Source organism: Carassius carassius, chromosome 19, assembly GCF_963082965.1.
Source record: "Carassius carassius chromosome 19, fCarCar2.1, whole genome shotgun sequence".
Classification (NCBI taxonomy): Eukaryota; Metazoa; Chordata; class Actinopteri; order Cypriniformes; family Cyprinidae; genus Carassius; species Carassius carassius.
In genome coordinates this window covers 25,670,258-25,697,983 of record NC_081773.1, presented here as the reverse complement: position 1 = coordinate 25,697,983, position 27,726 = coordinate 25,670,258, and the positions used below count along the sequence as shown (strand labels likewise).

Sequence of the window (27,726 nt, the reverse complement as noted above, 5' to 3'; positions counted from 1 at the left end):
ATATTTAATATTTGATATGATAGCAAAGATTGTCCTAACATATATGCTATCAATTTTCAGATGTACCTAGTCCTCCAGTCAATCCAAGGGTCACTGACACAACAAAAACCACAGCTGAATTGCGCTGGGGCAAACCACTTATTGATGGTGGCATGGAAGTCAAAGGATACCTTGTTGATCACAAAAAGGAGGGAGAAGAAGAATGGGTGAAAGATACAGCTACGCCTTTGAGGATCACTGAGTTTGTTGTCCCCAATTTGCAAGCTGGAACAAAATATCATTTCAGAATTTGTGCAATGAATGCAATGGGTGTTAGTGAACCAGCACAAACAAAGGATCTTGTTGAAATTGTGGAACATGAAGAAATCCCTGATTTAGAACTAGATGTAGAACTCAGAAGAACATTAGTTGTTAGGGCAGGTGCCTCTATTCGTATATTTGTTCCTATTAAAGGACGCCCAACCCCTACAGTGAATTGGACAAAAGATGACTCACCATTGAAAACTCGTGCAATCATCGACAATACTGAATCCTATACCCTGTTGGTCATTCCCGACTGTAATAGACGTGATGCAGGGAAATATGATTTAACATTAGAAAATGCTGCTGGAAAGAAGACTGCTTCTGTGGTTGTAAGGGTTTTGGACTCCCCTGGTCCTCCTCTTAATCTGAAACCCAGAGCAATTGATAAAGAGAGTATCACATTGGAATGGGAAATTCCTCTTATTGATGGAGGTGCTAAAATAACTAATTACATCATTGAGAAGAGAGAGTCTACTCGCAAGGCATACACTGCTGTAATCACAAAATGTGATACTTGCTCAGTCAGAGTTCCTGATCTGGCAGAGGGTTTGGAATATTATTTCAGAGTTTCTGCTGAAAATGAGTATGGCATTGGTGAAGCAGTTGAAACCCCTGACCCAATCAGAGTATCTCAAGCACCAGCTCCACCAGAAAATGTCACTTTTACTGATGTCACAAAGAACTCAGTTAGTCTTGCATGGACTAAACCAAAACATGATGGTGGAAGTAGGGTTACTGGGTATGTAATTGAAGCACAAAAGAAAGGAACAGACCAGTGGGCCCATATGACAACTGTGAAAACTTTGGACTTTACTGTAAAAAATCTTAACGAAAATGAAGAGTACATATTCCGTGTAATGGCAGTAAACAGTTCAGGGCGAAGTCTTCCTCGTGTAAGCAAGCTTGTAGTTATCAAAGAACAAAGTTCAGAACCAGAATTTGATCTCCGTGGTGTGTGTCAGAAGACAGTTATTGCCAAGGCTGGCGATGATATAAAGGTTGAGGTTCCCGTTTCTGGACGTCCTAAGCCTACAGTTTCTTGGCAGAAAGACAATCAAGCCCTCAAATTAACACAAAGGACAATGATTGAAAATACCTCTACCTCAACTATCTTGATCATAAATGAATGTTTAAGAAATGACAGTGGAAAATACTCAATGACAGGAAAGAACATTGTTGGCTCGGTTACAGATAGCATCACAGTAAAAGTGCATGATGTGCCTGGACCACCAAAGGGACCAATTAAACTGGACAAAATATCTCGTACTTTTATTGAGTTCTCATGGGAAGCTCCTGAAAATGATGGCGGTGTACCAATCAATAACTATATTGTAGAAATAAGGGAAACTACTAGCCAGACATGGGTAGAACTGTCCTCATTGATTATTCGTACAACATTTAAAGCAACTCGTTTAACAACAGGAACTGAATATCAGTTCCGCGTCAAGGCTAAAAACAGATATGGAACAGGGCCACCATTAACATCAGAAGCAGTGGTTGCTGCATATCCATTTAAGGTACCTGGGCCACCTGGAACACCCAAAGTTGTCACTTTCACTAAAGATACAATGACAATTGGTTGGAATGAGCCTGTTTCTGATGGTGGAAGTGAGGTCATTGGTTACCATGTTGAAAGGAAAGAGAGGAGCAGTATTGTCTGGCACAGAATTAGCAAGGCACTTGTGATTGGAAATCTGTTCAAATCCACAGGACTAGAGGATGGTGTGGCATATGAGTTCCGTGTGATTGCTGAAAACATAGCTGGAATTGGAAAACCAAGCAAAGCTTCTGAACCAATGCTAGCTCTTGATCCAGTAGATCCACCTGGTCAACCTGTCCCAATCCATGTGTCCAAAAATGCCATCACTATTCAGTGGACAAAGCCAGAGTATGATGGTGGATTTAAGATTACTGGCTATACTGTGGAAAAGAGAGATCTTCCAGCTGGGCGCTGGATTAGAGCTAACTTTACAAATATCATTGAAACCACTTTCACTATAAGCGGTCTAACACAAAATGAATCTTATGAATTCCGTGTACTTGCAAGAAATTCAGCTGGTGCGGTTAGTAACCCATCAGATCCATCAGATCCAATTATTTGCAAAGATGACATTGAAGAACCAAGGATTATGGTTGATGCTAAATTTAAAGATATTGTCCTTGTCAAAGCTGGAGAGGTGTTCAAACTTGAAGCTGATGTTGCAGGCCAGCCATTACCATCTATGGTTTGGTCGAAAGATGGAAAAGATGTTGAAAACACATCCAAACTACAGATCAAGATGACAGAACTTACAGCAGTTTTGATCAACAAGGATTCTTACAGAAGGGATGGTGGTGAATTTATATTGACAGCAACAAATGTTGGTGGCTTTGCTAAGCATGTTTTCAATGTAAAGGTTCTTGATAGACCAGGACCACCTAAGGGACCTCTGGCAGTTTCCGATATTACAGCTGAAAAATGTGTGCTAACATGGAATCCACCTGCAGATGATGGCGGTGCAGACATCGAACATTATGTTATTGAAAAACGTGAGTCAAGCAGACTTGCTTGGACAAATGTGGCATCTGAATTGCAGGTTAATCAGTGCCAAGTGACAAAGTTGCTAAAAGGAAATGAATACATTTTCAGAGTTATGGCTGTTAACAAGTATGGTGTTGGAGAACCTCTTGAGTCTGAAGCAATAATTGCAGATAATCCATATGTACGACCAGATCCTCCACAAACACCTGAGATAACAGCGGTCACCAAGGATTCAGTAGTCCTCTGTTGGGGTGCACCTGCTAGCAATGGTGGAAGTGAAATCACCAACTATCGTATTGAGAAAAGAGACAGGATTAGTTTGCGTTGGGTAAAATCCAACAAGAGGAATGTTACTGACTTGCATTTCAAGGTTGCTGCTCTTGTTCCAGGTCATGAATATGAGTTCAGAGTTTTTGCTGAAAATGCAGCAGGAATAAGTGAACCAAGTCCTTCTTCGCCATTTGTCAAGGCTACAGATACTCTTTTCAAACCAGGTCCCCCTGGCAACCCAAGAATCCTGGACACAACAAATTCTTCAATCACGCTTGCATGGAACAAACCAGTTTATGATGGTGGTTCTGAAATTACTGGCTATATTCTTGAGACCTGTCTCCCTGGAACTGAAGAAGAAGAATGGACAATTGTCTCCCCTAAAGAGGGTGTAAAGGGGACATCATTTACAATTACAAATCTTAAGGAAAATAAGGAATACAAAATTAATGTGTCAGCTGTAAATTGCGAGGGTATTGGAGAAGCAGCACCTGTACCAGGTTCACCTAAAGCAGAGGAAAGACTCATACCACCAGAGGCTGACCTTGATGCTGAACTTCGTAAGATTGTGAACATCAGAGCATGCAATACACTAAGACTTTTTGTGCCAATTAGAGGAAGACCAACACCAGAGGCCAAATGGTCAAGAGAGAATGATGAACCTTTAGACAGAGCTACAATTGAAACAACGTCATCTTTTACATCACTGGTTATTGCTAATGTGAATAGATTTGACAGTGGCAAATACAATTTGACTGTAGAAAACAGCTCTGGAACAAAGACGGTCTCTGTAATAGTTAGAGTTTTAGATACACCTGGAGCACCTCAAAACCTAAAAATCAGCCAGGTCACTAAAGAATCTGTTTCACTCATATGGGATTCTCCACTTAATGATGGTGGCACAAAAATTAAGAATTATATTGTTGAGAAGCGTGAGGCTACAAGAAAGGCATATGCTACAGTAAATGCCAATTGTCACAAAACTACTTACACAGTTGACCAGCTCCAAGAAGGATGCAACTACTATTTCAGAGTTCTGGCAGAAAATGAATATGGCATTGGTCTCCCTATGGAGATTGGTGAATCTGTTAAAGTGTCTGAAAAGCCACTTCCCCCTGGCAAGATTACACTTCAAGATGTCACAAAGACAAGTGTGACATTATCATGGGAAAAGCCTGAACATGATGGAGGAAGCAGAGTGGTGGCATATGTTGTAGAGATGCAGAGCAAAGGCAGTGAAAAATGGACACAAGCTGTGATTGTCAAGGTACCTGAAGCAGTTATTACTGGGCTTGTACCTGGTGAAGAGTATATGTTCCGTGTTTCTGCAAGGAATGAAAAAGGAACCAGTGATCCTCGTCAAATTGGTGTGCCTGTGATTGCCAAAGACCTTGTAATTGCTCCGTCTGCTAAGATGTTGTTCTCCACATTCAGTGTCCTGGCAGGAGAAGATTTAACAATTGATATTCCATATAATGCTCGTCCCAAAGCTACCATTTCATGGCTAAAGGAAGCAGTTCCACTTAAACGAACAACCAGAGTTAACTTTTCATCTACGGATACACAGCTGCATTTAGTAATCAAAGAGGCCTGTAGAGATGATGTTGGCCAGTATAGTTTTAAACTATCAAATACAGCTGGTGAGACAAAAGCAGACATTAGAATTGTTGTTCTTGACAAACCTGGTCCACCAACAGGCCCTGTTAAAGTTGATGAAGTAACATCTGACAGTGTTACCATTTCTTGGAAGCCACCAGAGTATGATGGGGGCTGCACCATTAATAACTATATAGTAGAAAAGAGGGACACATCCACAACTAATTGGCAGATTGTAGCAGCAAATCTAGCAAGAACTCAAATTAAGGCAGGAAGACTAAAAAGAGGCTCTGAATATCAATTCAGAATTGCAGCAGAGAACAGATATGGCAAAAGCCCTCTGCTTGTGTCTGAGTGTGTAGTTGCACAGTACCCGTACAAATTACCGGGCCCTCCTGGAACACCTTTCTTGCAGTCTTCCACAAAAGATAGTATGGTGATAGTGTGGAATGAACCTGTCATTGATGGTGGAAGTACAATCTTAGGGTATCACCTTGAGCGAAAAGAGAGAAATAGCATTCTTTGGATGAAACTAAACAAAAGCATAATCCAGGACACAACTTTCAAGACAACAGGACTTGAAGAAGGCATGGAATATGAATTCAGAGTTTATGCTGAAAACATTGTTGGCATTGGAAAGGCTAGTAAGATCTCAGAGGGCTATACTGCCAGAGATCCTTGTGATCCTCCTGGAACACCAGAAGCAGTTAGAATCACAAAGAATTATATTACAATTGCATGGACCAAGCCAGAGTATGATGGCGGAAGCAAAATCACTGGATATATTGTAGAAAAGAAGGAACTGCCTGCAGGACGCTGGATGAAAGCAAACTTCACCAATATAATAGAGACTGAGTATACTGCAACAGGTCTTACTGAGGATGAGAAATATGAGTTCCGTGTCATTGCAAGAAATGCTGCTGGAGTTTTTAGTGATCCATCATATAGTACTGGACCTATCATGGCAAAGGATGAGATTGAACCACCACGTATCAGTATAGATCCAGAGTACACTCAAACAATTGTTGTAAATTCAGGGGACAACTTCAAGATTGATGCAGATATTCATGGAAAACCAACACCATCAATCTGTTGGATGAAGGGTGAGCAGGAACTTGGAAACACCATATCTCGTGAAATTAAAAGCACAGAAAGCTATACTTGTTTGACTGTAAAGGAGGCCAAACTTGCTGATGGAGGTGAATATACTCTACTGTTGCAAAATCCAGGAGGAGAGAAGACTGTACAAGTCAATATCTGTGTCCTTGATAAGCCTGGGCCACCAGAGGGACCCATCTATATTACAGGTGTAACCAGTGAACAATGCTGCCTTTCTTGGAAACCACCTAAACAAGATGGTGGCAGCGAGATCACTCATTATATTGTTGAAAAAAGAGAGACTAGCAGACTACTTTGGACAGTTGTTGAACCCAAACTCCAAGCTCTAAACCTTAAAATACTGAAACTACTAGAAGGAAATGAATATATTTTCAGAGTTTTACCAGTAAACAAATTTGGTGTTGGTGAGCCCCTCCAATCAAGTGCAGTTGTTATCAAGAATCCATTTACACCTCCAGATGCACCAAAAGGAGTGGAAGTCTCTAATGTCAAGAAAGATTCAATGGTCATAACCTGGGAGGCCCCAACAAATGATGGAGGTACTCCTATCACTGGTTATATTATTGAGAAACATGACAAGGAAGGCATTAGATGGACCAGATGCAACATGAAAACAGTTACTAACCTCACATTTAAAGTTACTGGACTCCTGGAGAACCACCTCTACGAATTTAGAGTTTCTGCTGAGAATGCTGCTGGAGTTAGTGAGGCAAGTTCTGCAACTGTATTCTATAAAACCCTGGATCCTGTATTCAAGCCAGGTCCACCACATAATCCAAAAGTGTTAGACATGACAAAATCATCTGTTGTACTTGCATGGGGAAAGCCTATTTATGATGGTGGCTGTGAAATCCAGGGATATATTGTTGAAGCAAAAGCAGCCATAGAGGAGATAAAGACTCCAGGAGAAGAAGGAAAGGCAGCTGCAGATGAATGGACAATCTGCACTCCACCAACAGGTGTTAAACTGACACGCTTTAATGTGGAAAATCTGAAAGAAAAGCAGGAATATAAATTCAGGGTTTGTGCAGTTAACAAGGTTGGTGTTGGGGAGCATGCTGATGTTGCAGGGTCCATACTGCCAGAGGACAAAACTGAGGAACCAGATCTTGATATTGATGCTGAGTTTAGAAAGCTTGTACGTATTAAAGCTGGAGGTTCCCTTAGAATGTTTATCCCTTTCAAAGGAAGACCAGCACCACAAATCAAATGGGAAAAAGATGGTGGGCAAGTTAAGGAAACAGCACAGACTGAGACCACCAGCAGTCACACTTATCTTGTGATTGATAAAGTCAACAGGGCAGACAGTGGTAAATATACTGTTACTGCAGAAAACTCTGCTGGTGCAAAATCTGAAACAATTATTGTGAAAGTCCTTGACACACCAAGCGCTCCTCTCAACTTCAAAGTTAAAGAAATTACAAAAGAATCTGTTACTCTTACATGGGAGCCTCCAATTTTAGATGGTGGAGCAAAGATCAAAAATTACATCGTTGAAAAACGTGAGAGCACAAGAAAAACATTTTCTGCTGTTGTCACAAACTGCCACAAACTCTCTTGGAAAGTTGAACCACTTCAAGAAGGCTGCAGTTACTATTTTAGAGTGCTTGCAGAAAATGAACATGGTATAGGGCTTTCCGCCGATATCACAGATCCTTTAAAAGTTTCAGAGGTGCCACAATGTCCTGGAAAATTAAGTGTTGTTGATGTTACTAAAACAAGTGTGTCTCTTTCTTGGGAAAAGCCGATTCATGATGGTGGTAGTAGAATTCTTCAATACCTTGTTGAAATGCAGGTCAAGGGTAATGATAAATGGTCTGGATGTGCCAATGTAAAAACACTGGAAGCTGTAATCAGTAATTTGAACCCTGGCGAAGAGTACACTTTCAGAGTAATTGCTATTAATGAAAAAGGAAAGAGTGACCCAAGAACACTTGCTGTCCCTGTGCAAGCAAAGGACCTTGTCTTTGGGCCTGATGTAAGACCTGCATTTAGCAACTACAGTGTTCTTGTTGGAAAGGACCTTCAAGTTGAAATCCCATTTTCTGGTCGTCCAAAACCAAAGGTAACATGGACAAAGGATGGTGCAGCCCTTAAGTTCACAACAAGGGTTAACATTTCTAATACAGCACACAGCACTGTTCTTATCATCAAAGAAGCAGCGAGAGAAGATGGTGGAATGTATGGAATAAACGTTTCCAATGTTGTTGGACAAAAGGATGCAACCATTGAAATCATCACTCTTGATAAACCCGGCCCACCAACTGGCCCTGTGCGATTTGATGAGATAACTGTTTCAAGCGTTACATTGTCGTGGGATCCTCCAAAGTATACTGGTGGTTGCCCCATTTCAAATTATATTGTGCAAAAGAGAGATACAACTTCTACAACATGGGAGAATGTTGCAATTTCATTAGCAAGAACAACACTTAAAGTCATGCGACTGAAGACTGGTGCTGAATATCAATTCAGAATCATTGCTCAGAACAGGTATGGTAAGAGCTATGCTCTGGACTCTTCAACTATTGTTGCTCAGTATCCATATAGAGAACCAGGACCACCAGGAACTCCATTTGTGTCATGTCTATCAAAGGATCATATGGTTGTTGAGTGGAATGAGCCAGTTTCAGATGGCGGCAGCAACATTATTGGATATCATCTTGAAAGGAAGGAGAGGAACAGCATTCTGTGGACAAAGATAAATAAGACACTGATTCAAGAAACAATATTCAAAACCAGTCCTTTAGAGGAAAGTGTTGAATATGAGTTCAGAGTGTATGCTGAAAATATCGTTGGCATTGGAAGATGCAGCAAAATCTCAGAGGGCTTTGTTGCTCGAGATCCATGTGATCCTCCTGGAACCCCAGAAGCTGTCCATGTGACTAAAAATTCAATAACTATCCAGTGGACAAAGCCAGAGTATGATGGTGGAAGTGTTATCACTGGTTATACTGTTGAGAAACGTGATCTTCCTGAAGGACGCTGGATGAAAGCAAGTTTCACAAATGTTATTGAAACCAATTTTACTGTCACTGGGCTGACAGAAGGTGCAAAGTACGACTTCAGGGTAATTGCAAAGAATGCAGTTGGCACTATCAGCAAACCTTCATATAACAGTGGACCTATTTCTGCATTGGATGAGGTAGAGCCACCAAAGTTCTCTATTAACCCAGAATACACTCAGACTCTAATTGTGAATGCAGGAGATACATTCAAACTTGATGCTGATGTTCACGGTAAGCCACTTCCTGCAATCCAGTGGTTTAAGAATGAAAAGGAGCTTGAAAACACAATTAGATGTGACATCAAGAACACTGAAAACAGAGCATTGATTATAGTAAAAGATGCAGTCAGACAAGATGGTGGAAACTACACTCTTCAGCTCACTAATGTTGCTGGATCTCAGACCGTTCAGTTCCATGTAAAAGTCCTTGATAAACCAGGTCCACCAGAAGGGCCTCTTCATGTCACAGGCATGTCCAGTGATAAATGCACACTGATATGGCATGCTCCACTAGATGATGGAGGAAACACTATCACTCATTACATTATTGAGAGACGTGAGACAAGTCGACTTGCTTGGACTGTGGTTTGTAATGATTGCAAAACTACAACATACAAAGTGACAAAGCTCCTGGAAGGTAACGAATATATATTCCGTGTCATGGCTGCGAACAGTTACGGTGTTGGGGAGCCAATTGAAGCACCATCCGTATTAATGAAAGATCCATTTATTCAACCTGGATCACCACAAATTATTGAGGTAACAAATATTGCAAGGGATTCTATGACTATTTGCTGGAGTGCACCAGATACTGATGGTGGAAGTGAAATTCTTGGTTACATCATTGAGAAGAGAGACAGATCTGGAATTAGATGGACAAGGTGCAACAGACAAAAAGTAACTGATGTATGCTTCAGAGTGCATGGCTTAATTGAGGATCATGAGTATGAATTCAGAGTGTCAGCTGAAAATGCAGCTGGAATTGGAGAACCCAGCTTGGCAACTTCATACTACAAGGCTTGTGATCCCAAATACAAACCTGGCCCACCCATGTATGCACATGTTGTTGATACTACCAATACTTCAATTACAGTGGCATGGGGAAAACCCCTTAATGATGGAGGATGTGCAATTCAAGGATATATTGTAGAGACCTGCAAAGCTGAAGAGGAAGAATGGACTATGTGCACTCCCCCTACTGGCTTACGTGTCAACAGATTTGAAATCACTAAGCTAACAGAAAAACAAGAATATAAGATTCAAATATGTGCCATCAATAAATTAGGTGTTGGAGAACCTGCAGTTATTCCAGGAACTACCAAGCCTGAAGACAAGCTGGAGACCCCTGAAATTCACCTCGATTCAGAACTAAGGAAAGGAATTGTTGTTCGTGCAGGAGGGTCAGTGAGAATCAATATACCATTCAAAGGTAGACCAATACCAGATATCAAATGGACTAAAGATGAAGCTGAACTGTCAGAAAAGACAGTAATTGAAAAGGGTCTTAACTTCACCCAGCTTTCAATTGACTCCTGTGATAGAAGGGACTCTGGAAAATACACTGTGACTCTACAGAACAGCAGTGGCTCTGTATCTGAATTTGTGGCTGTTAAAGTGTTGGATACACCTGGACCCCCACTAAACCTCGTAGTTAAGGATATCAAGAAGGACTCTGTTACACTTGTTTGGGAACCACCACTTATTGATGGAGGTGCAAAGATTAAGAATTATATTGTTGACAAGCGTGAATCCACAAGAAAAGCCTATGCAAATATAACAACCAAGTGCAGCAAAACAACTTATAAGGTGGAAAATCTTGCAGAAGGGGCCATGTATTATTTCAGAGTTATGGCTGAAAATGAATATGGTGTTGGTTTGTCGGTTGAAACAAAAACTGCTTCAAAGGCATCTGAAGTACCTCAGCCAGTTGGAAAGGTGATGCTGACGGATGTGACAAAAGTAAGTGCATCTCTGGCCTGGGAAAAGCCAGAGCATGATGGAGGTAGTAGGATTGCAGGCTACTTGATTGAAATGCAGCCAAAAGGAACTGACAAATGGGGTGTAGCAGCAAATGTAAAAACATGTGAGGGAACAGTCACTGGACTGACTGGTGGTCAGGAATATTTGTTCCGTGTTTTGGCATACAATGAGAAAGGCAAAAGTGAGCCAAAGCCCCTTGCTGCTCCAGTTATTGCCAATGACCTCACAATTGAACCAAGCCTAAATTTGCAGTTCAATACATATAGTGTTAAATCTGGAAAGGATTTCAAACTTGAAATACCTGTTTTTGGACGTCCAAAACCAAAGATCACTTGGTCAAAGGATGGACAGACACTTAAAGTAACATCCAGAGTTACTACTTTCTTCACACCAACATCCACAACCCTGCAGATTACTGAAGCCTGTAAAGATGACCTTGGAAAGTATACAGTTACCGCAACAAACAGTGTTTGTGCAGTTACAGAAGATATCAGTATCATAATCCTTGATAAACCTGGTCCACCCACAGGACCAATAAAAGTGAATGAAGTGAGCAACAATTCTGTTTCCATCTCATGGGAACCTCCGGAGTATACAGGAGGCTGCCAAGTAAAGCATTATATTGTTGAAAAGCGAGACACCACTGAAACTACTTGGCAAGTTGTTGCTGGATCAGTTGCCAGGACATCCCTCAAAATTACCAAGCTGAAAACAGGTGCTGAGTATCAGTTTAGAGTCATTGCTGAGAACAGATATGGTAAGGGTGCTCCTTTGGATTCTAAGTCCATTGTTGTGCAGTATCCTTACAAACCACCTGGTCCACCTGGTACTCCATATGTGAAATCTGCCACCAAGGATCAAATGATAATTGAGTGGAATGAACCAGTCAGTGATGGTGGCAGTTCAGTGATTGGATACCACCTTGAGAGCAAAGAAAGAACAAGTATTCTATGGACAAAACTAAACAAAACACTTATTACTGATACTGTTTTCAAAATATGCAATCTTGAAGAAGGCATTGGATATGAATTCAGGGTATATGCAGAAAACATTGTTGGTATTGGCAGAGCAAGCAAAGTTTCAGAGAGCTTTGTTGCCCGTGACCCATGTGATCCACCTGGAACCCCTGAGGCTGTTACAATAGCAAAGGACCACATTAAGATTCAGTGGTCAAAGCCTCAATATGATGGTGGCAGCAAAGTGACTGGATATATTGTTGAGAGAAGAGATTTGCCTGAGGGTCGATGGATAAGGGCAAATTTTACCAATGTAATTGAAACAGAATTTACAAACACAGGCTTAACGGTAAACAATCAATATGAATTTAGAATAATTGCAAGAAATGCAGTTGGTGTCTTCAGCGAGCCTTCAGACAGCACTGGACCAATTACTGCTACAGATGAAATTGAACCTCCTAGTGTTTCAATGGATCCTAAGTACAAGGATGTCATTGTTGTCAATGCTGGAGACAACATAGTTTTGGATGCAGATATACATGGTAAACCAACACCTGATATTCTGTGGCTAAAAGAAGGAAAGGAAATGGCTAAGACATTGCGTATTGAAGTAAGAAGTACACAGAAATGTGCTTCTATTACAATAAAAGATTGTACAAGATTGGATGGTGGAGACTATGCCCTTGTATTAAGAAACAGTGGTGGAACAAAAACAATTCCAATAACCGTAAAAGTTCTTGACAGACCAGGTCCACCAACCGGACCACTACGAGTGACTGGCATCATGTCTGACAAATGTCATCTGTCTTGGTCTGAGCCCTTGCAGAATGGTGGAGCTATTATTTCTCATTATATCCTTGAGAAAAGGGAAACTAGCAGACTATCATGGACTGTTGTTGATCCTAACATTCCTAGTGTAAATTATAAGGTGACCAAGCTCTTACAAGGTGATGAGTATATCTTTAGAGTTATGGCTGTCAACAAATATGGCATTGGTGAACCTCTAGAATCTGAGGCAATTATTGCACGCAATCCATACAAGCCACCAAGTGTGCCATCAACACCAGAAGCAAGTGAGATTACAAAGGATTCAATAACTCTCTCATGGACTGCCCCTGAGAGTGATGGTGGAGCAGAAATTAAGTGTTATCACTTAGAGAAGCGTGACAAAGATGGTGTAAGGTGGACAAAATGCAACCGACAAAAGCTGACCGATCTGCATTTCAAAGTAACTGGTCTGTCAGAGGGACATTTCTATGAGTTCCATGTGTCTGCTGAAAATGAAGCTGGTGTGGGAGAATTTAGTGACCTGTCTCTGTTTTATAGAGCAATTAATGTCACAACTCCCCCAGGTCCACCTCATCATCCTAAAGTGACAGATCACACAAGCTCATCAGTCTCTCTGTCTTGGGGAAAACCTGCTACTGATGGTGGTGCATATATTAAAGGTTATATTGTTGAGATGAAAGAGGTTTCTTCAGAGGAATGGATCATATGCACACCCCCAGCTGGTATTCAAGCAACACGCCTCACAGTTGAAAACCTGAAGGAAAATGCTGAATATAACTTCCGTGTTTGTGCAATTAATTCTGAAGGAGTTGGTGAGCCTGCTGATGTTCATGGATCAGTGACTGCATCTGAAAAGATTGAAGCACCTGAGATTGAACTTGATGCTGACCTCAGGAAAGTTGTCTCTGTTCGTGCAGGAGGATCTCTTCGTCTTTTCATTACAATTAGAGGTCGACCTGAGCCATCTGTCAAATGGGAAAAGGAGGATGGGCCTTTAACTGATCGTGCTCAGATTGAATGCACGAGTTCATACACCATGCTGGTAATTGACAATGTCAATAGATTTGACAGTGGAAAATATAACTTGACTCTTGAGAACAAGAGTGGCACAAAATCTGCGTTTGTGAATGTCAGGGTGCTTGATACACCAAGTACTCCACAGAAGTTTGAAGTGAAAGATGTAAAGAAAGATTCGGTAACGCTCTGCTGGGACCCCCCGCTTACAGATGGTGGGGCTAAAATAACTAATTATGTGGTTGAGAAGCGAGAATCTACAAGAAAAGCTTATACAACTGTCAAAAGCAATTGCACACAGACTTCTTTTAAAGTTGATGAACTGCAGGAAGGAGGAATTTTCTACTTCCGTGTATGTGCTGTTAATGAGTACGGCTTTGGTGTGATGGCAGAAACAAAGAATCCTATTAAGGTTGCACAGGTACCTATGCCTCCAGGAAAAGTAACTCTTGTGGATGTCACAAAGAATAGTGTGACACTTACTTGGGTTAAGCCTGTCCATGATGGAGGGAGCAAAATCATCTGCTACAATGTAGAGATGCAACCCAAAAGTAGTGACAAATGGGGTGTAAGCTGCACAGTTAAGGTTCCAGAGGCTACTGTGAACAACCTCACGCCTGGAGAAACATACTCATTCAGGGTTATTGCATTGAATGAGAAGGGCAAGAGTGAGCCTCAAGAACTTGGTGTACCTGTTGTAGCTAAAGATATTGAGTTTGAACCCTCTGTTCATCTGCTGTTCAATACATACAGTGTTAAGGCTGGAGATGATCTTACTGTGGAAGTTCCTGTGAGAGGCAGGCCTAAGCCAGTTGTCTCTTGGAAGAAGGATGGCCTTCCTTTGAAGCAAACAACATCTCTTTCAATTGTCAACACAATAGTGTCTAGCAAAATTGTCATTAAAGAAGCTGCTATTGAACATGTTGGTAAATATGAAATAACTCTTGCTAATACAGCAGGCACCAAGTCCACAGACATTAGCATTGTTGTTCTTGATAAACCTGGGCCTCCAGCTTCAGTGAAGGTTGATGCTGTGACTTCAGACAGTATTACATTGTCATGGGCCCCTCCAGAATATGATGGTGGATGCTCCATCAACAACTACATTGTTGAGAAGAGAGATACTAACACAACAGAGTGGCAGATTGTTTCAACAAATGTTGCCAGAACCTCAGTCAAAGTACCCCGATTGACACAGGGTTCCGAGTACCAGTTCCGCATCTATGCAGTGAATCGTTATGGAAAGGGTAAGCCAATTGATTCTCCGGGAATTACTGCAGAGTACACATTTAAACAGCCGGGCCCACCTTCTACGCCACGTGCTGCTCATGCCACCAAGGTCTTCATGCTCATCACATGGAATGAGCCAGTTAATGATGGTGGTAGCACAGTCCTTGGATATCATTTAGAACGCAAGGAGAGAAGCAGTATTCTTTGGACAAAGGTGAACAGGACAATAATCAAGGATACTGAATTCAAAGTAGCTGGAATTGAGGAAGGTATGATGTATGAATTCCGTGTATATGCTGAAAATATAGCTGGAATTGGCAAAGCAAGCAAAGTCAGTGAGCCCATAGCTGCAAGAGATCCCTGTGATCCTCCTGGTCAGCCTGTGATAACTAGCATGACCAAATCCTCTGTTTCTTTTTCTTGGACCAAGCCTGAGTATGATGGTGGAGCCAAAGTTACTGGTTACATAATTGAGCGTAGAGATCTCCCAGAGGGTCGCTGGATAAGATGCAATTTTACCAATGTTGTAGAGACTTATTTTGATGTTACTGGCCTAACATTGGATGAGAAGTATGATTTCCGTGTCATCGCAAAGAATGCTGCTGGACTATTCAGTGAGCCATCTGACAACACTGGTCCTATTACAGTTAAAGATAATGTAGATCCACCACGCATTATGATGGATGTCAAGTTCAAGGATGTTGTGTTAGTAAAAGCTGGGGAAACTCTGAAGATTAATGCTGACATTGCAGGGCGCCCTCTTCCTGTTGCATCTTGGTCAAAGGATGGACATGAAATTGAACAGAAGGCAAGAATTCAGATAACTGGAACAGACACTAGTACTATGATAGTAGTTAAAGACTGCAAAAGGAGTGATTCTGGACAGTACACTTTGACTTTAAAGAATGTTGCAGGAAGTGTAACAACACCAGTAAACTGTGTTATTCTGGATAAACCAGGACCTTCAGCAGGACCACTATCAGTAACGGGTCTCACAGCAGAGGAGTGCACACTGTCATGGGGACCACCACAAGAAATTGGTGGCTCTGAAATAACACATTATGTTGTTCAGAAACGAGAAACCAGTCGATTGGCCTGGACACTTGTACATGGAGAGGTCAAAACTACAACATTCAAGGTCACTAAGCTCCTAAAAGGAAATGAGTACATATTCAGAGTATTAGCTGTCAACAAGTTTGGACTTGGTGAAGCCCTTGAAAGTGAAATGGTCAAGGTCACTGAACCATACACTATACCAGGAGCTCCAACGAATGTTGAAATTACAAGTGTGACCAGTGAGGAAATGAGGCTAACTTGGGCAAAACCAGCATATGATGGAGGCAGCGAGATCCTTGGATATATAATTGAAAGACGAGAGAAATCTGGTATTCACTGGGTCCGTGTGAACAGGGACCTTGTGAAAGACCTAACAGCTGTGATATCAAAAATAAGAAGAGGATGTGAGTATGAGTTTAGGGTTTATGCTGAAAATTCAGCAGGCTTGAGTCCAGCCAGTGACTCATCTCTTACAGCAAGGGCAGAGGATGAACTTTTGGTACCATCCCCACCAACTAAACCTAAGGTTCTGGATCATACCAAGAATTCTATTACTATTGCCTGGAAAAAGCCATTATCTGATGGTGGTGCACAGATCATTGGATACAGTGTAGAATATAAGAAATCTGAGGATGCGGAATGGATTGTGGCTATTCAGATGACAAAAAGCAGTGAATTCACAGTTTCTGGTCTTACAACTGATGTGCAGTATGTATTTGCTGTTAAAGCAATCAACAAAATTGGTGTCAGCGAACAGTCGCCTGTCTCTGAGCCACAGTCAGCAACTGAGAGAAAGGAGGAACCTGTATTTGACATTGACATTGAGATGCGAAAAACTTTAATTGTCAAGCATGGTAATTCATTTACTTTGACGGCTCTATTTAAAGGCAAGCCAGTGCCTTTAGTTACATGGAATAAAGAGGAGGTCGATCTCAAAGCAAGGGCAAGCATAGAAACAACAGAAACATGCACATCTGTTACTATTGAGAAAGCAACACGAAATGACTCAGGACAATACATTGTTACTTTGGACAATGGTGTTGGAACAGCATCTTTGCCAATGATAGTCAAAGTCCTTGATACCCCTGGTCCACCAACTAATGTGAAAATTACTGAAGTTACAAAAGATTCTGCAACATTTACTTGGGACCCTCCAGAGAATGATGGAGGAGATGCTGTTAAGGCTTACCATGTTGAGAAACGTGAAGCAAGCAAAAAGGCCTGGGTATGCGTAACAAGCAACTGTCACAGTCTGACATACAGGGTTGAAGACTTGCAAGAAGGTGCAATCTACTACTTTAGAGTCACTGGAGAAAATGAGTTTGGAACAGGTATACCCGCTGAAACTAAAGATGGAACCAAGATAACAGGTACACTTATTTCCATGTTTATTTGTCTGGAAATGAGAAAATAATAGTAGTTCAAAGATTTTCATATTGTCTTCTTAATGATTAATATTAGATAGTTTTCTTCTAGAAAGACAAAACCGTTCAGGTGGAGAAAGTTTTTTTCTCCACCTGAACGGTTTTGTCTTTCTAGAAGAAAACTATTTAATATGAGAAAATAATAGGTTTCAGAAAAACTTTATTAATTTTGTGTTTTAAATATGATTTCAACTTTGCACCAACAGAAAAACCAAGTCCACCTGCTAAGCTTGGCGTAACTGCAGTAACAAAGAATAGCGTAACCATTGCATGGTCAAAACCAGAGTATGATGGTGGAAGCCGAATTACCAGTTACCTCATTGATGCGCTTGAAAAGGGCCAACAGAAGTGGATTAAATGTGCCACAGTTAAAGCCAACACCCACATTATTAAGAATCTAAGGGAAAATGCAGAATACTTTTTCAGAGTGCGTGCTGAGAATCATGCTGGACTTAGTGAACCAAAAGAAATGATTATTCCTGTGGTTGTGAAAGATCAACTTGGTGAGTGTTAATTCGTTCAATTAATTCCATGTTTATCATATTTAAATAATCTAGTAATGTTGTATGTCCATTTCCTTTGACTATTGTTTACAGATGCGCCTGAGTTTGATATGAAGAATTTCCCACATAACACTGTTTATGTGAGAGCAGGATCAAATCTTAAATTTGAGCTTCCACTCTCTGGTAAACCAATGCCAAAAGTCACGATGTCAAGAGGCAATGCTCCAGTTAAGTGCGGCAAGAGATTTAGCTTTGACGTAACCCCTGAAAGTCTTAATATCAGTCTCAAAGAAAGTATTGCAAGTGATGCTGGAAGATATGACATTGTTGCCTCAAACACAAGTGGAACCACCAAGATGTTTGTAAATATACTGGTCCTGGATAGACCAGCTCCTCCAGTCGGTCCTGTTAAAGTTAGTGATGTGAGGGAGACAAGCTTGTGTCTCAAATGGCTCCCACCTGTGTATGATGGTGGCAGTCCTGTTACAAACTATGTTGTTCTAAAACGTGAAACAAGTACTCCAGCCTGGACAGAAGTGTCATCCACAATTGCAAGAAGCACTGTTAAAGTCACCAAACTTACAAAGGGAGAAGAATACCAGTTCAGAGTTAAAGCTGAGAATCGCTTTGGCATCAGTGATCACATTGATTCTCAGTCAGTTACAGTGAAGCTTCCATACAGTGAGTACATAGATGATGTACATAATGTGCAGTTGTTTCTATTTGTCGGAATTTTTGTTAAACCCCCACTGGTTTGTTGATTTTTAGCTATCCCTGGACCACCATCAACACCATGGCTGGGTTATGTGTCAAGGGAGAGCCTCACTGTTTGCTGGAATGAGCCAGTAGTAGATGGAGGAAGCGCAGTGGTTGGATACCATGTCCAAATGAAAGAAAGAAGCAGCATTCTTTGGCAAACAGTGAACAAAACCGCAATCCCTGCAACTCAAATTAGAGTGACAAATATATGTCCTGGAATGATTTACGAATTCAAGGTAGCTGCAGAAAATGCAGCTGGTACTGGAAAGTTCAGCAAGACATCAGAAGAAGTGCTAGCAATTGATGCATGTGGTAAGTTTTAATAATACAAATAATAATATATATAAACTAAGTTGATACGTTGTCAAGTTTCTCTGAAATTCATTGCCATAAAACAAATCATTGTTTTGTTTTAGAACCACCGGCAAATGTGAGAATTTCTGAGGTTACAAAAAATTCAATTAGCCTTGTATGGCAGAAGCCGCCATTTGATGGTGGAAGCAAAATCACTGGCTACATGGTTGAGCGAAGAGATGCTCCAAATGGCAGATGGACAAAGGCAAACTTTACCAATGTCATTGATACTAACTTCACAGTATCAGGCTTGACTCAGGATCAGGCATATGAATTCAGGATTTTTGCCAAGAATACAGTTGGCTCGATCAGCAATCCATCTCTAATTGCAGGACCAGTGACTTGTGTCGACATTTCTGGTAAGTATATTGATGCTACTTCTCATGTTCTCATGTTATCATGCCTAGCAATACTTTTTTCACACTTTCACACTTATTATACATTTCTGTTTCCTCTCATTCTTAGGTGCTCCAGTAATTGACCTGCCCCCAGAGTATTTGGATGTTGTGCAATACAAAGCTGGTACATCATTCAAAATCAAAGTGGGAATATTTGCTAAACCCTTGCCAACTATTGAATGGCTTAAAGACGAAAAGGAGCTAGTGTCAAGTGCACAGCTGTCAATTGAGAACTCAACTGACTCATCTGCCATCCTCATTAAGGATGCTAGTCGTCTTAATACTGGAACCTATGAGCTCAAAATCAAGAATGTGTTTGGCACAGCATCTGCTTCTATCAGAATACAGATTTTAGGTATGTATTCATTTGTCCCAAAAAATATATAAATGTCATTTCAATGTCTTTTTCACCTCTTTATTTCCTCATTGTAAATTTATAAACATTTTAATTCTGTATATAGACAAACCCGGACCTCCAGCTGGACACATTGAATTCAAATCAGTCTCTGCTGAGAGGATAACAATTGAATGGGAACCAGTGATTGATGAAGGAGGCGCTAAAGTAACTCATTACATTGTAGAAAAACGAGAGACAAATAGGGTAGTGTGGACCCCAGTTTCTGAAGCAATGGAAGCACGTACTATCACTGTCCAAAAGTTGGCCAGAGGAAATGAATACATATTCCGTGTCAGAGGTGTTAACAAATTTGGAGCTGGAGATCCTCTGGAGTCTGAGCCTGTAATTGCCAAAAATGCATTTGGTAAGGAGACAGTAACTGAAAATCTAATTTATATAATGTATAGTTTTGGTAAACCAGATAATTACAAATATACTATTCATTAAGTCAATTATTATTGTTTTTAGTTACTCCTGGACAAACTTCTACACCTGAAGCAACAGATATCACCAGAACATCAATGCAGATTGTTTGGGATAAACCTAGTATGGATGGTGGTAGCATGGTTACAGGATACTATCTGGAGAGACGTGACAAGAAGAGCCTGCGCTGGGTAAAAGTGTACAAGGACCCCATTAGTGACACCAAAGCAAAGGTCCATCATCTCACAGAAGGAAATGAATATCAGTATCGTGTATGTGCAATCAATAAAGCTGGGGAAGGTCCCTACTCTGATGTTTCTGACTTCTACAAAGCTGCTGATCCAGTTGGTATGTTTCATTTTACTAAAATATTCATTTTACTAAATTCATATTTAATTAATATTCTAACTGCCTTGATAAAGTTATAACCAAGTTTTGTAAATTCTCCTAAGACCCACCATGTGAACCAACTAAGCTCAAGGTAGTGGACTCAACTAAAACATCAATCACACTTGGATGGTCAAAGCCAGAATATGATGGAGGCAGTGAAATAACCAGCTATGTTGTAGAAAAAAGAGTTGGCGAGGAAGGGGAGTGGACAGTGATTAGCCATAAGGGAGAAGTGAGAACCACAGAGTATGTTGCCTCAGACCTTAAACCAGACATTGACTACTACTTCCGTGTATCTGCTGTTAATTGTGCTGGACGTGGAGACCCAATTGAAATGGAAGAGCCAGTACAAGCCAAGGACATTCTTGGTATGTACTAATGTTGAAATGCTTGTTATATCTTTGTACATTTTATAGTAATATTTCCAGCTTGCAATAACAGCATAAATAATAAGAATTATTATTTTGCAGAGGAAGCCCAGGTTGATACGGATGTTGCAATGAGAACTCACTACATTATGAAAGCTGGTAAAGATGTTGAAATCATGGTGCCCCTGAAAGGTAGACCTGCTCCAAGTGTCTCTTGGAAGAAGGAAGACCAAAACATTGACAATGATCCTAAATATGACATTCACAACACAGACACTTCATCATGTCTCATAATTACACAAGTAACTCGAAACGACACTGGTAAATACACCATCAATATATCGAATGGTGTAGGAGAACCAAAGTCCTTAACTGTGTCTGTTAAAGTACAGGACACTCCAGCTGCTTGTAGGAATTTGATTTTGAAAGACGTCACTCGTGGGAAAGTTACACTTTGCTGGGAGCCTCCTCTACTGGATGGTGGCGCTGAAATTACCAATTATGTTGTTGAGAAAAGAGACTCTTCTAAGCGTACATATGCATGTGTAACAAATAAGTGCAAGGAAACCACGTGTGTAATTGAAGAACTATCTGAGAAAGCATCATTCTTCTTCCGTGTATTAGCAGAAAATGAGAATGGAGTTGGAGATCCATGTGAAACAGCAGAGCCAGTTAAAGCCACAGAGACACCAGGACCGGTCAAAGACCTTTCTATGAAAGACTCCACAAAGACTTCAGTAACACTACAATGGAACAAACCAGATTATGATGGTGGTAGCATTATTACAGACTATATAATTGAAAAGAAACTCCAAGGTCAAGAAGAATGGGCCCCTGCTGGAACAAACAAGCATTGTGAACATGAAGTTCCAAAGCTTAAGGAACTCACTGAAATGTTTTTCAGAGTTTGTTCCAAGAATGAAAAGGGTACTAGTGACTTCGTTGAAATCGGACCAATTAAAGTAAAGGACTACATTATCCCACCAGAAGCAAACCTTGAAGAGTATCCTGATGGACAAATCAGTGTACGTTTGGGACACAATGTCCACATTGAATTGCCATACAAGGGTAAACCAAGACCAACCATTCTTTGGTTAAAGGACAATTTACCACTGAAAGAGAGTGAAAAAATACGCTTCAAGAAGTCAGAAAACAAAGCCACTATTATGATAAAAAATGTGGAGAAAGACAATGGAGGCAAATACACACTAAGTCTTGACAACACATTCTTCCGAAAATCTTTTCATATACAGGTTATTACCCTTGGACCACCCTCTAAACCTATTGGACCCATCCGCTTGGATGAGGTCAGAGCAGAAAGTATAGCCATATCTTGGGATGAGCCAAATGATAATGGGGGTGGAGAAATCAATTGTTACACTGTTGAGAAACGTGACACTTCTCAGACTGACTGGAAAATGGCTTGTTCAAGTGTGATTGGAACATCATTTAAGGTACTCAATCTGATCAAGGGAATTCAATACCAGTTCAGAGTCTGTGCAGAGAATAGATATGGTGCAAGTGAACCTTTAGTTTCACAAAATGTCATTGCCAAGCATGAGTTCAGACCACCTGGACCACCAGGAATGCCAGTGGTTTACAATGTTACAAATGATGGCATGACTATTCAGTGGGATGCACCTATTTTTGATGGAGGTTGTCCAATCCTTGGGTTCCATGTTGAAAAGAAGGAGAAGAACAGCATAATGTGGCAAAAGGTTAACATAGTCTTGGTCAAAGAAAGGGAGTACAGGATTCTTGGTCTTATTGAAGGCTTGGAATATCAGTTCAGAGTCTACGCCCAGAATGATGCTGGATACAGTCGCATGAGTGATGCAAGCAAACCTGTTATGGCTGTTTCTCCAGTTGGCAAGTTCAACTTTTAGGCTTATTTTTTCACATATATATTTCACATTTTAAATGTATTACAGTTGACAGTGTCTAAATAGTAAATAACATGTATTTTCATTTCAGATCCTCCTGGTACCCCTGACTATGTTGATGTAACAAGTGAATCAGTTAAACTGAAATGGGAAGCACCCAAGCGTGATGGTGGAAGCAAAATTGTTGCCTATAATGTTGAAAAACGACAGGGCAAAGGGCGGTGGTTAAAGACCAATTTTTCAAATGTGACTGACACAGAATTTGCAGTGACTGGTCTTGCTTTGGGTGAACGCTATGAATTTAGAGTCATCGCAAGAAATGCTATTGGCACAGTGAGCCCACCTTCTCAGTCTTCTGGATATGTCTTAATCAGAGATGAGAGCTGTAAGTACACACAGTTTATAATGTGTTTTTCATCGTTCAGTGGTCAACATTTTTATATGGAATTTTTATGCTGGTCTGTATGTCTTAAATTTATTATCTTATCTCTTTTAGTTTCTCCAAACATTGAGTTTGGACAGGAATACTTTGAGGGAGTCTCTATTAAAGCTGGAGAAAACATTAGGCTAAAAGTAACAATCAAAGGAAGACCAACACCAAAAGTGACCTGGTACAGAGATAATATTGAATTAACCAAGAAAATGGTTGATATCACAACAATTTCTGGATCAAGTACCCTTTTTATCAGAGATGCTGACCGTAGTCATCGTGGTCTTTATACTGTGGAAGCCATCAATCCCTCAGGATCTAAAAAGGAATCAGTGAAAGTTGAAGTCTTTGGTATTAATAATTTTTGTACCTTATCCCTCTTATTTATGCATTCCACCATTTGTTCACTATATTTTCTTAAGAACCACTTCTTTAACCTATGCTTCTATAATTTCCATCTTTTAGATACACCTGGTGAACCTGTTGGACCAATCACATTCTCAGATATCTCTGAGGGCAAAGTAACACTTTCATGGAATCCACCTGTGAATGATGGTTGTTCTGAGGTCACTCATTACATTGTTGAGAAACGTGAAACCTCTAAAATTTCATGGGCACTTGTTACGGATGAGTGCTTGGCAAGCACATACACTGCCACCAAACTGATCAAGACAAATGAGTATCAGTTCCGTGTTTCTGCAGTCAATAGGTTTGGTGTTAGCAGACCACTGGATTCAGTTCCTGTGATAGCACAGATGCAATACAGTAAGATAATAAAAAAGCTTATATTGAAATATATTTTTTTTTTCAAAGTTTCTGTAAAACACTGTAAAAAATCTTTAAAAAAAAAGTGTCTAAATAAATTCTTCATTAACATCCCTGCAGCTGTTCCAGATTCTCCTGGAACTCCAGATGCAACAGATGTTGACGGAGAGAGTATCACAATCAACTGGGCTCCGCCAACACATGATGGTGGAAACCTAATAAAATATTACATTGTGGAAAGACGTGAAAAAAAGACTGGTCGCTGGCTGAAAGTCCTAACAAGGAAACCCATTGTTGAGGCTGCACACAGAGTGACTCATCTTACAGAGAATGTGGAGTATGAATTCCGTGTGTATGCTGTAAATGATGCTGGAATTGGAGCACCAAGCAACATTTCAATGCCAATTAAATGTGCAGAGCCAACTGAAGTACCTGATGCCCCATCTATTGTCAATGTGACTGACACTACCAATACATCTGTCAGCTTGGAATGGACCAGACCTGCCTATGATGGTGGTATGGAAATCCATGGCTACATTATTGAGATGTGCAAGGGATCTGAAGTGCAATGGCACAGAGTCAATGAGGATCTTTGTTCTGTCACAAGATACAATGTAACTGGTTTGGAAACTGGTGCAGAGTACAAATTCCGTATTTGTGCAGTCAATTCTGTTGGAAAGGGCGAAGCCAAAGAAATGCCTGAGTATGCACAAGCAGTAGACAGGCTCTTGGCACCAGAAATTGACATAGATGCATCCTTCAAACAGACACATATTATGAAAAGTGGTGGAAGTTTATGTATCCGTATTGGCTTTAAGGGAAAGCCAACCCCTACAGCTTCCTGGACAAAAGTAGATGGAGAACTTGGTGTTATGACAGACATCACTACCACTGAGACATACACATCCTTGACACTGGAAAACTGCACTAGAAATGATACTGGAAAATATACTCTCACTCTTGAGAACAGTAGCGGCAATACATCTATCACTGTTACAGTCAAAGTGTTGGACACACCTGGTATACCAGGGGCTCTCTCCATCAAGGAAGTCAAAAGAGGAGCTCTCACAATTGCTTGGGAACCTCCTACAAATGATGGTGGTGCACGTGTTCATCATTACACTGTTGAAAAGCGTGAGGCAAGCCGTCGTACATGGACAGAGGCAGCACCCAACACCACTCAAACAAGCTTAAGAGTTTCTGATCTCCTGGAAGGTGTACCTTATTTCTTCAGAGTTATGGCTGAGAATCAGTATGGTCTTGGTGAAGCGTATGAAATGCCTGATGCAGTTATTGCCACAGCTGAACCTGCTCCACCAAAGAGAGTTGATATCATTGACACAACTGACACATCAGCAACCCTGGCCTGGCTCAAACCAGAGCATGATGGAGGAAGCCGTATCACAGGCTATTGTGTGGAATCCAAGGCAAAAGATACAGATAAATGGGTTGTTTGTGGTACAACAAAAAATCTAAGCCTTGTTATTGAAGGACTTACAGAGAACAGTGAGTATGAATTCCGTGTCAAGGCAAAAAATGATTCTGGCTTTAGTGTGCCAAGAGAAGCTTTCTCTTCAGTCATCATTAAAGAGCCACGAATTGAACCTACTGCCGATCTCAGTGGTATCACCAACCAACTCATTACTAGCAGGATTGGCGAATCTTTTGAGATTGATGTTCCAATTAGTGGAAGACCAGCTCCAAAGGTATCCTGGAAACTTGAGGAAATGAGACTGAAAGAAACTGACAGGGTTTCAATCAAGACTAACAAAAACAGGACCACTCTTACAGTTAAAGACTGCATGAGAGGTGATGGAGGAAGATATTTTCTCACCCTTGAGAATGTCACTGGGTCAAAGACTTTCACTGTCACTGTCAATGTTATTGGCAGACCAAGCCCTCCAGAGGGCCCTATTGAGATTTCCTCGATTACATCAGAGTCATGCGTAATGTCTTGGAATCCACCTGAGGATGACGGTGGCACAGACATCACAAACTACATTATTGAGAAGCGTGAATCTGGCTCAACTGCTTGGCAGCTTATTAACTCAAGTGTAAAACATACTTCTTTCCATGTTTCACATCTAACTAAATACATGCAGTATACTTTCCGTGTCTGTGCTGAAAACCGTTTTGGTGTGAGCAAACCAACAGAATCTGAGACAATTGTTGCAGAACATCCATTTGGTATGTAATAGCTAATAAGGAATTAACATTTTTGAGATACTGTAAAAATGATCAAATATTAAATATTTAATTACATGTTTTCCTTTTTATAGTTCCTCCAGGGCCTCCAACAAGGCCAGAAGTGTTCACTGTAACTGCCAACAGCATGAGCATTCGTTGGGAGGAACCATACCATGATGGTGGCAGCAAAGTCTCTGGATACTGGATCGAAAAGAAGGAGCGTAACACAATTCTCTGGGTGAGAGAAAACAAGATTCCCTGCTTTGAATGCTACTACAAGGTGGAAGGCCTTGTTGAGGGTCTTGAATACCAGTTCAGAGTGTATGCAATGAATAGCGCTGGCCTCAGCAAAGCAAGCGAAGCATCAAAAAGAGCTGTGGCACAAAATCCAGTGGGTAAGTACATCACAATCAAAAAGTAATTTATTCCAGTCTAGATTGGCAAAAACAGTACTTAATGTATTCTTTGACGATACAAATGTATAGATCCTCCAGGAAAAACAGAAGTTACAAATGTATCAAGATCAACAGTCTCAATCAAATGGTCTGTGCCCCTGAACGATGGTGGAAGCCCGATCACAGGCTACATTGTTGAGCGCAAGCCTTATACTGTCACTGGAGAAGGTCGCTGGCTTAAGTGTAACTACACTAATGTTACCGACACAAATTTCACTATCACTGCACTGGGAGAAGGAGAGGAATATGAATTCCGTGTAATTGCCAAAAATGCAAATGGAGTGTTGAGCCTGCCATCAGTTTCAACAGGACCAGTGACATGCAAAGCAGAATACAGTATGTATCATACATGGTTCTTTCACTAAACGAGACAAAAAAAAATGTATCAATGAGAACATAAATACTCATGACACTTAAATTATTTTGCAGTTCCTCCTAAAGCAGAGCTGGACAGCAAACTCCTTGTGGACACAGTTGTAATTAGAGCTGGATCTGATCTGGTGCTGGATGCTGCTGTTGGTGGTAAACCTGAGCCTAAAGTCAGCTGGTCCAAGGGCACAAAAGATCTAGAGCTTTGTGAAAAATATGCTCTCCAGTATTCAAGTACCCGTGCTCTGGCAATCATCAAGTTCTGTGACAGAGATGACACTGGGAAGTATGTTTTGACAGTTAAAAATGCAAGTGGAACAAAAACTGCTGAGGTCAATGTTAAAGTGCTTGGTAAGTGTGCTAAACATACAGCAAATGACATAGATGAATGGTACCTTGAAGTCCCAAAAAACATCGTTCATACTATAATCTTTCTTCTTTTCCAAGATACACCTGGTACCTGTCAGGAGATTACAGTCAGCAATATATCTGAGGAAAAATGCACAGTGTCTTGGAAAGAGCCACTGGAGGATGGTGGTGACCCAATCACACATTACATTGTTGAAAGAAGAGATACCAATAGACTTAACTGGGTTATCACGGAGGCTGAATGCAAAGCCCTAACATGTGAAATTAAAAGACTTTTCAAGAACAATGAATATATCTTCCGTGTGAGAGGTGTGAACAAGTATGGATCTGGTGTGGCAGTACAGTCTACCCCCATCTTTGCCAGAAACTCATTTAGTAAGTGTGATGATTAATGTTAAAAACATTAGCTGAGAT

General features: G+C 40.7%; 1 protein-coding gene across 1 annotated transcript in view; it reads left to right on the top strand.

Annotated features, from left to right (window-relative positions):
* ttn.1 (titin, tandem duplicate 1) overlaps positions 1–27,726 on the top strand; it is a 140,520-nt gene that overhangs the window by 97,147 nt on the left and 15,647 nt on the right. The window contains exons 169-186 of the mRNA XM_059500462.1: positions 61–17,208; positions 17,469–17,765; positions 17,859–18,446; positions 18,534–18,836; positions 18,941–19,237; positions 19,344–19,631; positions 19,738–20,037; positions 20,142–20,444; positions 20,549–20,854; positions 20,957–22,723; positions 22,829–23,122; positions 23,234–23,518; positions 23,633–23,932; positions 24,053–26,119; positions 26,212–26,514; positions 26,605–26,910; positions 27,004–27,294; positions 27,391–27,687. Of these exons, the coding sequence (XP_059356445.1) occupies positions 61–17,208; positions 17,469–17,765; positions 17,859–18,446; positions 18,534–18,836; positions 18,941–19,237; positions 19,344–19,631; positions 19,738–20,037; positions 20,142–20,444; positions 20,549–20,854; positions 20,957–22,723; positions 22,829–23,122; positions 23,234–23,518; positions 23,633–23,932; positions 24,053–26,119; positions 26,212–26,514; positions 26,605–26,910; positions 27,004–27,294; positions 27,391–27,687 (25,740 nt within the window). The remainder of the gene's footprint in view (positions 1–60; positions 17,209–17,468; positions 17,766–17,858; positions 18,447–18,533; positions 18,837–18,940; positions 19,238–19,343; positions 19,632–19,737; positions 20,038–20,141; positions 20,445–20,548; positions 20,855–20,956; positions 22,724–22,828; positions 23,123–23,233; positions 23,519–23,632; positions 23,933–24,052; positions 26,120–26,211; positions 26,515–26,604; positions 26,911–27,003; positions 27,295–27,390; positions 27,688–27,726) is intronic.